This window comes from Camelus dromedarius, chromosome 19 (genome assembly GCF_036321535.1).
Source record: "Camelus dromedarius isolate mCamDro1 chromosome 19, mCamDro1.pat, whole genome shotgun sequence".
NCBI lineage: Eukaryota > Metazoa > Chordata > Mammalia > Artiodactyla > Camelidae > Camelus > Camelus dromedarius.
In genome coordinates, this window is record NC_087454.1 from 19,926,903 (window position 1) to 19,942,761 (window position 15,859).

Consider the following 15,859-nt stretch of genomic DNA (forward strand, 5'->3'; position numbering starts at 1 on the left):
TGTTTTCAGTTCAACAAATATTTATTATTTATTCTCCTCCCTTGTGGAAGGAACTGTAAGATATATGAGAAATATTGGGCCAACTTATAAATGAAAATGGGGAACATGGAACCTTGAGAGGCATGAGAGAACATCACCCAGGTGGTAAGGGGAGACCCAGGACTCCACAAAGGCAAAAGGTCTACATGTAGGTCACATAGTTTATTGAGGTGTCCGTCCAGGATCCAGAGAGAATAGGGAGCCTGCTCCAGTCTCTGCAGGTGCCCTGGTATCTCCCACACACAGGGAAGCATCTGAGCATTGAGGGAAGTGACAACCAGGAAGGGGGACTGAGATGGAGACATTGAGAGATAAGGGAGGTGTTGCGGATTCACAGAAGGTGTGATGAGTTCTATAATGGAGAGTGGAAGTGGAATTGGGAGTGCGAGAACCCAATAGCATTATCACACTGGTTGACAAGATGGCGAAGTGAAATCAGTAAGAGGTGGTCATTGTCTCCAAATAATCATTTGGATTGTGCTTTATTTGGCAAAGCCAGGGAGGAGGGGTGACCTGTCCAGGCATCAGAGTTACTCTCAGACATATCAGGAGTTTCCTATTCAAAAATCCGAATGGGTAGGGCTAGCAGATGGACCGTATCACCTCAAAGAAATCGCAGAGGAAATTCTAGGGAGTGAGTATCTGGCCGGGAGGGCACTGCAGGAGAATGGGAATCTAAGCAGTAGGGGAAAATGAGGAAAAGGATTTGGAGTCTACAATTTGGGGAGATAAGGAAAAAAGAGGTGATAAGAGGGAGTCTGCCACATCAGGGTGATGGGAGAAGTAGAGCAGCTCTCTTGGGAGAGCAAACTGAGCTAACCCCATGCCTGAGTCCCTGGACTTCACCCACCTGGGAGGTGTGTGTGTGTGTGTGTGTGTGTGTGTGTGTGTCTGCACACGCGCACAGGCAAAAGCTTAGGGACTGTCAGATAACTCTTCCTGGGGCAGGAAAACTTCAGGATCAGCTAGCTGGGGCCCCAGAGGCTTCACTTGGGCCAAGATGTCCCGGATGGAGCGACAGGGGATCTTTCCAGGGCTCCTGGGGCCACAGGGCTTCGCACCAGCTGATGGATCAGGTTGGGGAGAGCCGACGGGACCCCCACTCAATGATGAGGAGGAGACAGAAATGCAGGGGTGACCGGAGGAGCTGGACTTGCTGCCACAGGGCTGAAGGACGGTTTTGCCACTGGATTGGGAGCTGGAGCTGCCACTGAAGGAGCCAGTGCCTGGCGGGGAGCAGGGCCCCTGGGAAACACCGCCACAGGGATGGAAGGATGAACCAGAACTGCTGGAAAGGCTCGAACTGCTGTGGACTCCAGAGCTAGGGAGGGAGCAGGGCCCCTTGGAGCCAACACCACAGAGCCGGACCCCACCAGAGCCCACTGGGTGGAGCACAACGGTCGAGGAACCTCCCGACTGGTAGATGTTAGAGCTTGAAGAGCTGTGGCTGGGGATGATGGGATTGCTGGAGAAGTATTTGCCCTCAGAGATGGGGGGCCCAGCTGCAAAGGAGGGGGCCCCTGGAGAACCTTTGACAGGGTTATCTTTGGTGAAGTAGCCCACGGGGTAGATTTTGCCCCCACTGTAGGTCATGCCTGGGACCAGATAACTGTCAGAAGAGCCACCCACCACCTCGTAGCTACCGTATTGGTTTACAGAGGTGATGGGGGGGCAGGGCTTCCCTGGAAGGCCATCACTGCTACAGGGGACTCCGGGGCCACCAGAGCCATGCTGCTCCACCACCACCACGACAGGCCTTTTACTCTCAGATACGGAGTGGGAGCTGGTGATGATGGGCCCCCCACTGCAGGGAGAGTCAGGGACATCAGAACTACAGGGGCGCTGGTTGGAGTTGACCTTTTGGCCACCGCTGCTGGACAACCAGGAGGTTTGGGAAACAGAAGAACTTAAGCCTCCTCCAGACTGGGAGCTGATGCTTCCCGACTGGGAGCTGATGCTTCCCGAGTGGGAGGAGGCAGAGGCACTTTGTAGACTAGAGCTAGATCCAGAAGAGTAACTGATCTGGGAATACCCTGTTCCCGGCTTAAATAACAAAGATCCTGAAGAACCACCATGAACAACACTGGAGCCACTGGAGCCACCACTGGAGCCACTGGAGCCACCACTGGAACCACTGGAGCCACCACTGAAACCACTTGAGCCACTGGAGCCGCCACTGGAGCCACTAGAGCCACCACTGGAGCCACTGGAACTGGAAACGGAGCTGCTGGAACTGCTGGAGCCACCTTTCCCCAGGAGACAGGGGTCATTGAGGGAGGTGATACGTGTAGGGTCCTTACAGGGGTCTGAGAAGGTCCCGATGCTCTTGGCCATGGTCCCTAGGGAGGAAAGCAGTGGTTAGCAAGGGCCAGAGAGGCTGGGCTGTCTCCCTCCCCTCTCAGGCCCACCTCAGTCATCTTCTACTCTGGTCTCTCCCTAGAGGAGCCCAGGGAATCAAGGAAAGTGAGATGGCAGGAGAGGAGAGGTGGGAAGGAAGACAATCATCTACCAGAGAAAAAGAAAATGAGGCTCCAAAGCAGGAGGCCTCGGAGGAAGATAAGAGAGAACAGAGAAGTGGCAGGAACAAAGAGGTCTAAAAGAAAGGACAACCTCTGGGAGGTGGAGGCATAAATCTCAAGGGAAGAAATCCCAGCCAGACTGTGGGACCAAGTGGAAGGGGAAGATGGGTGGGGGCCAGGATGTAGGGGCATGCACTGTTGCTTCAGAACCTGCTGGTACCAGCATGACCAGACACCTCACCCTGAGCCACCCCTGCTCTCCTGGCCCAGCCCAGGGACCGTGGGATGAAACCTTCCTCCGAGGCCACTGGCCTCTCTATACTGCCCTCTCTCCCCGCCCAGTCATCCCAGCACACAGCTGCCTGTCCCCAGGCCCACGTCTGGCCACTCCTGCCTTTACTTCTTTCCTGAACTGACCCTTTGCTCCTAACCCAGGCTCACTTTCCCGCATGCTCCCTCTGCTCTGCACCTCAACCCTCTCAGCTCCCAGGGGCGTGGACAGAGCCACATACTTCAGCTTGTACATTGGAGAGGCTGGATCTGCCCTGCCTCCCTCGCGGTGTTACTGTGAGCACTAAATGTGATCATCTCTGCAGAAGGTTCTTTACAAAAACATTGAGCACTAGCCACTAAGACTTATTACTGACACTCCTCCTAGACCCCTCCACCTACAACCAGGTCTCCACAATCTGTGAAGTTCCCACTCTTAAAAAGAAATTCCATGCTTCCACCTCCACACCAACCCCCAACTCTGCCTGCAGCCCCCTCCACTCGGCTGCACGAATCATCCAGCACCCCCGCTGTCCTCTCTACTCCCCGGAGGCCACACAGCCTGCTGGGGGGCCACGGGCAAGATCACCAGTGTCAACAGCACAGGCCCTGGAGTCACCCAGCCTGGGGTTTGGATCCCAGCTTAACCGCTTTCTAACTTGTGACCTTGAGTCAGTTTCCCACCCTCTCCAAACCCCTGTGTCCTCGTGTGTAGAGTGAGAATAAGAAATCTCTCAAATCGTTCTTCTAATAATCAAAAGGGCTGATGTATTTAAAGTGCTAGTTCAGTGTCTGGCACATTAAAGGGGCTCTATGAATGGTAGCAGTTATTATGAGTATTAAATATGCACTTTTCTAGCACTCTAATAATAATACTAATTCTAATAATAACAACCACCACCAACATTATATAACCCTCTAGAATTTCCAAAGCACTGTCGCATCCATTATTTAATTAGAGACTCACAGAGAAACAGCAGCTAGGTGCTAACATTTACCTCATTTTAGAATTTCAGAAACAGAGGCTCACCCAGATTACAAAATTCTAGGTTTATAGGGAAGAATTCGGCCTGCAGTAATGGTCAGTAAAAATGACCAGATTTACACACCACAGAAACTTGTAAAGGGAGACAAAGCAGTAGTGGAGGCGGGAAAGGCTCATAAACAAACTTGTCCAGAAGCAGAAATCCAGAGCTTCCTGCTCTTGAATAGCAAAGCTCAGCTAAGATAAAGCAAGTTAGTGGATGAAGCAAAATAAGTTATTCAGCCAAACTAAGACTTTTGTTACAGTCATTCAGGAAAGAGCAAAACCCACTACAAACAATTGTCTACCATGGACAGAGGCTGGCCGTAAAGCAGTGAATCTGTCACTCAGGGCTCACCAGTGCAGCTGAGACTACACTGCAGGGCTTAAGTTTCAAAGGGGTGATAATAAATGGATTAAGACAATAAAGTTTTATAAGTACGAACCTAAAAAAAGAAAAAAAAGGAAAAGTAGAAGAAATTGAGGCTCAGAAATTTTAACTTGCCTGAGGTGCCAAGGCAATGACGAGCAAAACCCAGACTCAAGCATCAGATTTCAGAGCTGCCCCCTCCCAGCTGGCTGGGTCCCCTCCAGGATGCTCCTCACACAGTGGCATCCCTCCCAACCCCAGCTCCCTCCAGCCTTCCTGGACCTAGTGTCTGCATCCCTCCCTCCCTTCTCTCCCCACTCTCCCTGCGCCCAGGGTCCCCCACTCCTACCTTGCAGGAGGAGACCGGCCAGCAGCAGAGCCAGCATCCCTCGCCCTCCCACACGCCCTATCTGGGATGCTCTCGAAGAGCCCATCTTGGACCTTGCGGCCTTCTGACTGACAGCAGCTCGTGGACACCCAGGGCCTTTATGCCAGGGCTGGACATTCTCTGGTCAGGAGTCATGTGGGGAGGGGAGGAGAGGCGGAGGGATAGGTGCCTGGGGGAAGTTGGTGTGCCGGGAGGAGCTGAAGTAATCAGCTCGAGCATCTGCCTACTCAGCAGCAGAGATGGCTGCCATTGGGGTACCGGGGCCACCTGGCTGGCCTGCCCCTCATTGCCTAACTCGGAACCAGGCGCTCTGCCTCTACAGCCTCCCACTCTGGGGCGGCCACTCTCACCAAGGGGCCCAGGTGCCTGGCTCCCTCACTCTCCTGCCTTCCCCAGGTTTGACCTGCCTGACTCCCTATCCTTCCTCCATGCACAAGACATGGACATTTCAACTTTCCCTTCCACACCAGGTACCTGCTGCAGCCCCTACCCCGCCACATGGTTAACCCCACCTGGGTTCCCATCCACAGCCTCTAGATCTGCCCTTCTCCTTGGGACCCATCCATCACTCAGCCTCCGCTGTCCTCCTCCAGATATAAAGATCTGCACCCCAAACTGAGTGCCCCACTGCTGTCACTGCCCAAGTACCGTCTGGGCCACACAGCTATAATGTGCTCCATCAGTGAGTGTGCCTTCAGAGTCTGCACTCCAAAACCAGTTCCCTGACCTCTCCCTTCCGGGGGGTGCTCCAGGGACAGCAGGTGAGGTGCTAGACACCAGGGCCTCAGCCCAGGGGCAGGCCTGGGCTGGGGACCCCTGTCATAGCTGGGCCTGGGTTACTCACAGGCCACTCATAGCCCCTCCCCCGGGGTGACCCTGACTGCAGTGGGTGAGCAAGAGGCTAATGAGACTAAATGGGAAGGTGGTGGCCCTGCCGCCCATTAGCTGGCCGCCTGGCCTGGATGAGCGAACAGGAAGCAGCCAGCTCGTGCCTGGGTTGTGGATTGCATATGCTGTATTTATCAACTAAAGAAAAGACACAAGTAAAGTAAATCATTCATCACATTTATTATAAAGAAATAGTATTTTAACTTTGTTCAAGTATGTGGTCATTCGCTCCTATTAGAGTAAAAAATACAGTCAATTATTATCAGTTTGTATATCTTAAGATATTCCATATAATTTTGTTTTAGATTTAGATGCATAAAATTTTGAACGTGAAAATTGCAGCGCATTTTAAAACATGGGGAGGGGGATAGTTTCCTATGTTCTGTGTTAATTCATTTTCTTTTGCCATATGAATTTACATGTAATGTAGTCAAGCATACTGTGAATAGATTTGTCTATAATAGAAAAAAAAAAAGGTAAAGGAGGGTCAGCAGACTCCCAGGTCCCTAAAGGATGAAGGACCAGAGCCCTGAGATCTGCTAAGAGGGGGGCGGTTCCTCCTCCATCGCATTCCCCTCCATCCTGCTTTGATCCTGGCCCCACCCCAGCCAATTAATTGCTCAGTGGTATTGCAGAGAGAGTATCAGTATCGGAGGGAGGGGCCTGGGAGTCAGGCTCTCTGTCCTCCTCCCCCAGGCCCACCCAGCCCTCTCCCTGCTCCCCTCCCCCAGACTCTCATTTCTATACCTGCTCAGACTCCTCACAGAGGCAGCCCTACCCTGGAGCCCTCTCCTCGGCTGGTTTCTGCCTTTCTTTCCATCTCCTGTTCTGCTTCTGAGCCCAGCCCAGCACTGTCCATAGAACTTTCTGTCTGTGCTGTCCAATACAGCAGCCACCTGTGGCTACTGAGCATGTGAAATGAGGCTAGTGTGACCAAAGGGAGAAACTGAATTTATCATTTTACTTAATTTAATTAATTTAGATGTAAATAGCCACATGCGGCTAGTAGTTACCTTCTAATCCAGCCCTTGACGGTCTGCTAGCACCCACAATGGGAGTGGAAGGGAGAGGGTCTGTGGGAGCTCTGGGGACAGGGAGTGATGAGACAGTGTCCCCTGAAGAGGGTTGGTGCAGGGAGGAGGGAAAAAGAAAAACAACACTGGTTTGAGAATCAGTATAACCTGGGTTCAAGTTCCAGCTAACCTCCTGGCTTTGGGCAACTCACCAAACCTTTCTGAACTTCAGTGTTCTCATCTGTAAAATGGGAATCTTATAATTTATGCCTACCTGGGGGTGGGGGTGGGTATAGCTCAGTGTTAGAGCACGTGCTTAGCATGTACCAGATCCTAGGTTTAAGCCCCAGTACCTCCATTTTTAAAAATTAAAAATAAAAATAAACAAATTATGCCTAGCTTGCAGGACTATTATGAGGATCAAATAGGAAATTACCAGAAAGATTAAATGGACAAATTTATGGTTACAAGGAGGAAAGGGGATGGGAAGGGATAAATTGGGAGTTTGAGATTTGCAAATATTAACTACTATATGTAAAAATAGATTTAAAAAACAAATTTTTTTCTGTATAGCACGGAATGTGCTCACCCACAGCCCCAGGCCCTCTCTGGAGCCTCCAGTCCAGCTGAGCTAAAGAATTTCCCCTGCCCACCCCCACCCTCTGCAGAGCAGCAGTCACACCATGCACACAGGGGTGCTATTTAAAATGATGTTGCTCCTTCTGAAAGTCAGTTCCTCCCTAGACTCTCAGGCCCCACTGGCTCTGTTTCCAGTGGGGAAGGAGGGAGGGGCCCTGGGAGCCTTGTGGGTGGGGTGAAGAGGAGGCACAGCCGGCCCTGTGGGATACCCTTTTCCAGCACAAACAGGTGGCGATGCTTGTCTTGTTTTCTTCCTCCCATCCCTCCCAAGGATGCTGTCAGACCTGGGCCAGGACAGCCAGGGCCGAAGGAGGCACAGTCTCTCTGGGCTTCTTGCCATATCTCCTGCCACCCACACAGCCCAGTGGTGCGGCCACATTCCTCCTCCCAACTGCTGTCCTCCTGTCCACCCCATCCACCTGGTCCACCCATCCCCCCGGTCCACCCATCCCACCACCCATGTCTGCCCCATTCCCTCGCTGCCTGCCCACACGTGGGCCCTCTGAATGCCTCTCCTCAGCTCTCCCTCCTTCTTACTGAAATCAGCCTTGATGTATTTTACTCTGCTGTGTCCCTGGGTCTCCTCTCAGCTCACATAGCAAAGATCTGAAGCTAATGAGGCCAAGGATGGCGGGGGAGGGACATTTGCCGAGTGCCCACCCAAACCAAGACCACCTTCTGGGATGCTCACCAGTTAGACACCGCCCGGGTGGTGCAGATGCGTCTGCTGTGTTCCCTAGCCACAAAGTCTACCCCAAACCCCGCCAATGAGTGAGAGAGTGAGGGTGGCCCCAGGCAGCCCCCCACCAGACAAAACCCAGCTTAAAGTACGTGCCTTCTATAAGCAGGAGACCTCAGGCCCCTGCCCCATATCTGAAGAAGGCTGATTGCGTCCACTCCAAGCCACCCTGGCTGCTCTGTGCTGCTGTGTTCTGCACGAGGCATTGGTTCGGTGCACGTGGTCCTGTGCTGGGCTCTGGAAGTTGCAACAAGGAGGAAGATGAACAGTCCTTGCCCTGGAGGGGCTGCAGTCCAGCCAAGAACGCAAAGCGCCAAGAGGAGGTTGGTGTGAAGAAAGAGGGCAGGCACTTGGCTTCAAGGAGGTGGCCGGACTTCCCCTGGGACCTTGAGGAGTATGTTGAGAAGAACAGGGAGCAGGTGGCTCAGACTGAGGGCCTTGGCGGTGCTGAAGGTAAATTTAGAAGGAGCGCTGGCTTGGGTTGGCGTGGGACATGCACACGCAGAGGAACAGCGGGTTTGGAGAGTGGACAGGCTGCGTGGTGGCCCAGCACGGGAGGTGATTGTGACACCGGGCTGAAGGAGCTCACGGGAACCGAGCGGGAGCTGAATGCTCTCAGTGGGGAGGACCCGGGTCAGAGAGGAGTCTTTGGGTCAGAAAACCACCATTTCCTGACTGCCGACTGTGGGCCACATATCATCCTATGTACTTGACATGTGCTCTGGTGTTTAATCCTAGCCCTACAGGTCAGTGTTTTTAATCCCGCATTTCACAGATGACAAAACTGAGTTAAAATTATTTGCCCAAACCAGCTGGTAACAAGCCAAAGAGTTTGGAAAGGACTCAGACCCAATCCACACAGGTCCCATTTCTCCGTGTAGCTTACACCATGCCGTAAATTAATGGCTGGGGCCCATGGGCTGACTTCAGGTTCCTTAAGCCCTGTAAGAATGTGTACAAATTCCTGTGCGTCATCAAAGTCTCAGAGGTTAAGTCCTGAGTGAGAAAGTCTCTCCCACTCAACATTTTCTCCCCTGCATTTCACCCAGGGCCTAAAAGTCCGGACAGACGTTCTAGAACAGGTGTTCCATGCAGGGGTTCTTGGCAGACCTCAGGCATAGGCTTGAGAGAGGGAGAAAGGGAGTGAAAAAAATAGGAAGAGGAAGGGCCTGAAAGGTTATTTTGTGGTGGGCAGAGGTAGAGAGGCCCCCCCGGGCCACCCTGGGCTCCAGGACCTGTGGGCTCTCCCTCCTCTGCACCCGGCTCTGCTCTGCTCCAGTCAAAGCTGTTTCCTCTCCTGCTCTCTCTCTCTCCCTCTGCCTGTGGTGGGCTCATCCCTCCCTCACACGGGGGAGCCAACACTCTGGATCCAATCCCAGGAGGGTCGACCCCCTGAGTTGTTTCTCCCATGGTGGGGATGGGTGGCCCTGAGTCATCCACACTCTCCACCTGGTCCCTCTCAGGACCCAGAACATAGAAGGAGAGGATGCATTTACATTCGGAGGTTCCTACCCACTCAGAGCTGGATGGCCCCTCCTTCGCCCAGGTGTGCCCGTAGGACTGGCTGAACTTCATTCAGTTTAGTCTCCCCTTCTCTACCTGCCTCTGGAGTTCCTTCCCTCGGGTAGACGATCAAGGCCGAATCCACATTCCACCTGGTCTGACTCCTTTACCCTCTCCTCAGATAGATTCTGCAGTACATCATCTACGCAGCCCCTGCCTGGCCTCAAAATGCCACCAAACCTTTCGGCCCTGGACTGTAAGGCTCCATGGCAGGGGGCAAAACACATGTCTGTCCACTGAATCCCAAGCACTTAGGCACTTGGCGATTTTTTGGAAAGAAAGAATGAATGAACATGTCCAGGTCACCCTCCCCTCTTCTGCCTTTGTCTGGACCACATCTTCTTCCTCTGTTTCATGCCCTCCACCCCTCCCCACGTCTACTACTTGCAAAGATCACTAGAGGTGCTGGCAGGGATACACCAATGGCCAAAGCTTGGCCTCCAAGAATGCTTGGTCTAGCCGGGCAGGGGCAGCAGGCTCATGAACTTGGCTCTGACGCAGAGCCACTCGCCCGTGCTCTCTCGTGGGCCTGCCTGTCCCGCCCTCATTCCTCATGGTTGACTCTTCTCCCTTGAGCCTCTCTTCTCTCCCCTGGATGAGCTCTGTCCTCTGCAGGAGGCAGCACACTTCCATTGACAAACAGCAGAGCTCACGTGGCTGCGATGAGGAAGTACTGGGATTTCCCCTGGACAAGGCTTTGATTTGATGCTGGGGTGGGGTAGGCAGTGCTGTGTCCTTACAAAAATCCCCAAGGTGATTCATTTAGGGAATCTCACCCCAGCACAACATGTTGCCTCTAGCTGAGAATCACGGCTCTGGAGAGCAGTCTCCACCCCATCAAAATACATCTACTTCCTCAAATCTACTCAGTGGCGTGGTCCATACTCAGCCACACCTTCTTTCTTCTCCATTTGGCTCCCTGGGCCATCACTCTCTCCTCTAGGACTGACCTCCTGGAACTTGGCCTGGACAGTATCCACATTTGCTTTCCCCTGGCCCTGTTCTCACCATCTTAGCAGCCCCACTAGCAACTTCCAATGCACGAAGGGCACCGCAGCTGGGACATGGGAGTGAGGGCTGGGGTCAGAGCCAGGGCCATCTTCAGCCAGTGAATCCTGCAGAGGAAGATGTGGCAGGTGGGAGCTCTGCCCACCAGGCTATCTGTACCCCCACTCCTGTTTCCTTTCCCTCCTCCCCCATCCTTCTCCCTTCCCACCAATTCCTGCAAACAATAGGGAGTCAGCTGAGTGACAGTCATGGTCCTTGGGTTCAAGACTTCATCGCTTTGTTTAAGTCACATCTGATTTGGCCACCAGCCCTCTTGTCTCATGAGGAGGTGCATGTGGAGGCTGTGATTAGCTCTTAGAGTAACCATAATATTTTCATCCTCTCTGCTCTGTGGAACAAGTGTTAGAGAAACCAGCACTCATTGTCTGCTCATGATGCTCACCTATTAAATAGTCATTCTTTCCCACAGTCGCTATTAATGCATTTTATTGTTATTGGTCACCCAGAATAGAGACCCAGCTCCCTCCTGATCCAGCAGGAGAGGGTGAGAGAGAACCGGGGCACGGTCTGAATGTGCTTTCAGGAGAGGCTGGAAGGACTTCTGCTAAGCAGGGTGTGGCCCTCAGAGCTTCTGGGGGTAGGATCAGCGTCTTCTCCCCTCCTTCCAGCCTGTCTAAATCCCTCTGGCTGAGAGTATCTCATAGGCAGGGAGCTTCCCCCAGTGTGTCCCTGGCACCTGATGCATCACCTGCACACACAGGTGACCAGGAAACCCAGAATCCTACTGGAGACACTGGCATCCCGTGCCCAGCTCTGTTCTCTGGGACCCCAGGACCAGAACCAGAGAAGGACACTGACTCCCTGACTCCTTGACAGTGTGTATCCATCAGCTGGTCACAAACATCTGCACATAGGGGATGGATCTTGATTCCCTCAATGCTTCTAGGAGACAGAAATTATTATTTATCCTTTGGAGCTGCAGACGCAAGTTCAGGGTGTGAAGATGATGTCTACTACCAGTAGCCGGGGACTTTACCCAGAATCCTGATGCGGTATTCTGCACACAGCACCAAGCTAGCTTTTCCTCTTCTCCTTGGGTATTTACATGACCCAACTCAGTCCCTCATTTCATGCAGTCCTGGTGGAAGCCCTCCCTGACTTCCCTATTAAAACTGTGCTCCACTTCATCCCCACACTTATGACTGTTTCCTTCCTCTGCCTTATTTTTCTTCATTGCCCCTTTTTGCGAGGGCGAGGGGGAGGTAATTAGGTTTATTTATTTATTTTTTAATGGAAGTACTGGGGATTGAACCCAGGACCTCCTGCATGCTCAGCATGCACTCTACCATTGAGCCCTCCCCTCCCCCCTGCGTAGCTCTTATCTCCACAAGATATCCTATTACATACATCATGTATACATCTGCCTATTGTTCACCCCCCCCCCCCAAGGTAAGGGCCTGCAGGCGAGGCCCTCCTCTCTGACTCACCGCTGTATCCACAGCTCTAGAGCACTTCCCGGCTCATGGAAGGAACTCAGTTGGCAATGAGAGAAAGAATAAGTAATGAAGGTGTGGACCACTCGGCCAAATAGCCTGTGCCTGAATTTCCCTTAGGTCGCCAGAGCCTTCCTCCTGTCACCCCAGGTACCTGACTCACCTTAGAGGGGTCATCCTGGAGACTAAGAAGGGCTTGACCGAGTACCCGGGGAGTGGATATTGTTAGACGCCAAATGAGGACTCTGGAGGGAAACACCTTGGAGGAGTCTCTGTGCTGCCCTCTGGTGGTAGATCTTGGAATACCACAGACAAGGAATTTAGGCTATCAGCATTGCATGGGAATTTTAGAGATTATTGAAGAAATCCCCTAGTCACATCCCAAGGCCACACAGAGAACAGATGGCAGAGTAGGAACAAGGACTTGAGTGACAGTCTGACGCTTTCATCATTACACTGTTCTGTCTGTCCCCCTCACAGGGGCTGAAATTACACCACAGAACAGAAGGATGTTAGCTGGAAAAGCCTTAGGAGATGGGTTTGGTTTAATTCAACAAGTTATTTGAGCCAGTGCTAGGCACCTGGTGGGCACTTAATTAAAGATTAGGGTGATAAGTGTACAGTAAGAGAGCCTAAGTGTATACTAAAGCAAGTTTTTGGTCAAATGAATTTGAAACATGAAATTGGCAGAGGAGTTAGGACTTCCCTCCTGGGATCCTACCTCAGGGTGTGCCCCTCTCTAATTTAACTTTTATCACATTTTATTGCTGTGATTTACATCTTTGTTTCCTTTCTAGACACAGAGCTCCTTGATGGCAGGGAGGACCAAAACTTCTCCCTGGAATTGTCACCATCACCTAGCATCCCAAACAGTAGATGCTTAATAAATGATCATTATATGGAAAAATAGATAAACAAATGAATGGTTTGGAGTTTCCCCCTACCCCAAAAAATCTTCAAAGGAGAACAGACAATGTCTTTGAACTAGACATCTCTTCTGTCTAGCCCAAAGACATTATTTGCCTGTCCAAAGGCTGAGGGCTGTACCCAATGTTTTCTCAAGGTAACTCAGCTTCTATAATTAGATTATACCATGATACTAGTTCTGGGTTCTATGTTCTCACTGGTTAAGCATTTATTGACTACCTGCCATGTCCAAAGTTCTGAGCTATTGTTCTCTAAGTCTGTGATCCTATTCTATTATATAATCCTATGACTCCATGTTGACATAAGATGCAGTGGTGTCCTCATTGCATTCACTCCTAGGTGGAGATCAGCCAAGGCGGATGGGAAAGAATCAGCATTGTCTAATCTGAATGGATAAACTGGCACAATGGGTTCCGCTGTGTCAGTTCCTTACCATTCAGTCCCACTCAGCCTCCTCCCATTTTTAGGTGCCAAAACCTGCTGTCTATTAATAGGTATTAAAATCTCCAGTTTACTTCTTGCCTCCTCTTCCCTCTCCCACTCACCCACCTCTTGTGTCAAACTGGGAAGAATTGTTTTGGAGCCTGCATCCAGTTTTGTTTGTTTGGGAGTGGGGGGTAATTAAGCTTATTTATTTATTTATCTATTTATTTTTAATGGAGGTACTAGGGATTGAACCCCGGACCTCATGCATGCTGAGCAGGCACTCTACCACTGAGCTACACCCTCCCCACAGCATCCAGTTTTGACTTCGGCACTTGTGTTATGTCTTGGACAGGTGAGTTACCTCTGTTAACAGTAGTCTCTTCGTCTGTGAAATGGGGCTAATAATCTGAGCCAGGAACTAGGAGAGAAGTAAGACATCCGAAGACAGACAAAGCACAATCCCTGCCCTCAAGAAGCTCATACTTTACAAGGGGAGAGACATGGAAACCAACATAATGCGGTGGCAATGAAGACCAAACCGCACAATATAAAGAGCCCTAGATCCTTTCCTGGGTTACATCAGGGACTCAGCTCTTTCCCTTACTTTCTCTCTCCTTTGAGAAATTTTTTCTCTTTCCATTCCCAATGAACTCCATCTCACTGGCTTGGGAAGTTGCTGAGGGTCAGTTTGAGGGGTCCAGATTTCTTCTTCCCTTCCATCCCATACTTCCCCACTGTGGTACACCCAGTTATGTCCGTGTGTGTCCCCACCACTGGGCTCAGTTCTAGCAGAGGAGAAAGACTGTCAGATATGAGCTCCCAAGCCCGGGCACCAAGACCTCTAATTTCCCCCAACCTACCTGTCCAATGATATCTGCCTCTTCTCCAGACTACAGTCCCTTCACTCTAATCATTTTGACCTACTCTCTCCTGCTCAAACTCACCATTCATTAATGAATTCAGCCATTCATAGATCATGTATGTGATGGTTCACTTTATGTGTCACTTTGCCTGGGCTAAGAGATGCCCAGAGAGCTGGTGAAACAGGATATTCAGGTGTGTCGGTGATGCTGTTTCTGGAAGAGATTTGTGTTTGAACTGGCAGACGAAGTAAAGAAGATCGCCCTCACCAAGGTGGGCACCATCCAATCAGCGAGGGCTGAACAGAACAAAAAGGTAGAGGAAGGGCAAATCTGCTCCCTGTTTAAGCCAGAACGTCCATCTTCTCCTGCCCTCAGACATCACATCAGCGCTCCTGGCTCTTGGTCTTTGGACCAGCCCCCTGATTCTTAGGCCTCTGCACTCATACTGGGACTTAACAACCATCAGCTCCCCCGGTTCTCACAACTTCAGCTGAGATTAAATTGCTCCACTGGCTTTCCCTGTTCTCCAGTTTTGTTTGTTTTTTGGGGGGTGGGGAAGGTAATTAGGTTTGTTTATTATTTATTTTAATGGAGGTACTGGGGATTGAACCCAGGATCCCATGTATGCTAAGCATGCGCTGTACCACTGAGCTATACCCTCCCACCCTGCTATCCAGTTTGCAGATGGCAGATCGGGGAAATTCTCATCCTCCATAATCTCAGGAGCCAATTTCTATAATAAATCTCCATGTATATTCTATTGGTTTTGTTTCTGTGGAGAACTCTGACTAATATTGGGGTCCATGAAGGCCCAGAAACTAACCTGCGTCAGAGTTACATAGATGACTAGAGAGATGGGATAATGTAGCTAAAATCAAGATGGACCTGAGTTCAAATCCCAGTGTTGCCATTTGTACCCTGTATGACTTTGCCTGAGTCACGGTAACCTCTTCTATTCTGAGAAATGGTAATAACAATAGGGTTATTGTGCAAATTAAGTGAGAGCTTAATCTGTACAGCCTTAGGCAACAGTCCCCTTACTGCACATGCACAGTACAAAGTAGCTCCAATAGTCTGTAGCAAACCACATGTGGTGTTTGAGCTTGGATGCCCAGGAAGCAGATCCTGAGACAAAAATTCAAGTAAAAGAGATTTATTAAAAAGTTATGGGGGTGGGGAGGATATAGCTCAGTGGTAGACTGCCTGCTTAGCATGCAGGAGGTTTTAGGTTCAATCCCCAGTACCTCCATTAAAAAAATGAATAAGTAAAAATAAACCTAATTACCTCCCTCCCCACAAAAAAGACAATGTAAAATAAATAAATAAAATTTTTTAGAAAAGTTATGAGGGGGAGGGATATAGTTCAGTGGTAGAGTGCCTGCTTAGCATTGCAGGAGATCCTGGTTTCAATCCTCCTCCGTTAGAAAAAAATTAAAACTTTTTTTTTTAAGTTATGAGAGTGAGGAGGAGGGAAAGGGAGCGGGGAAGTGGGGCCAGGAAGGGAAGGAGGCCAAGCAACTCTGTGGAACCAAGCAAAGTCTCACAAAGGGCAATCTGGAGGATGGGGGTATTGATACACCCATATTTTCCCATCATCCATTAGGAGCTGTGGGCGGGGGTTGGGGTGGGGGAGGGGTGGTATGTGGGGGAGAAACAATTCCAGGTGCTTCCAGCATTCCCTGCACAGCGA

At 50.8% G+C, this 15,859-nt stretch overlaps 1 protein-coding gene and 1 long non-coding RNA gene across 3 annotated transcripts in view; one reads left to right on the forward strand and one right to left on the reverse strand.

The window, feature by feature from the left end:
• The window catches only part of LOC135318613 (uncharacterized), a 28,855-nt gene extending 15,967 nt beyond the window's left edge, over window positions 1-12,888 (forward strand). Inside the window, exons 5-6 of one of the 2 annotated variants that reach the window (XR_010376836.1) lie at window positions 7,999-8,342; window positions 12,751-12,888. This is a non-coding gene — a long non-coding RNA (uncharacterized LOC135318613). Of the gene's footprint in view, window positions 1-7,998; window positions 8,751-12,750 lie in introns of those variants that run through there. The other variant, XR_010376835.1, reaches the window with a different exon arrangement.
• On the reverse strand, window positions 189-4,689 carry CDSN (corneodesmosin). The gene is made up of 2 exons (XM_010978156.3): window positions 4,572-4,689; window positions 189-2,378 (listed from the first exon to the last, which is right to left on the reverse strand). Exons 1-2 carry the CDS (start codon window positions 4,654-4,656, stop codon window positions 955-957), a joined length of 1,509 nt encoding a protein of 502 aa, XP_010976458.3. The 5' UTR covers window positions 4,657-4,689; the 3' UTR covers window positions 189-954.
• Window positions 12,889-15,859: the final 2,971 nt, after the last annotated feature.

What these genes read in the sequence shown, in the direction of transcription:
- CDSN (XM_010978156.3), bottom strand. Translation starts at nt 4,656, where the DNA reads ATGGGCTCTTCGAGAGCATCCCAGATAGGGCGTGTGGGAGGGCGAGGG. An exon ending in GGCCGGTCTCCTCCTGCAAG is followed by an intron (nt 2,379 to 4,571) that starts GTAGGAGTGGGG and finishes TTTCCTCCCTAG; the next exon opens with GGACCATGGCCAAGAGCATC.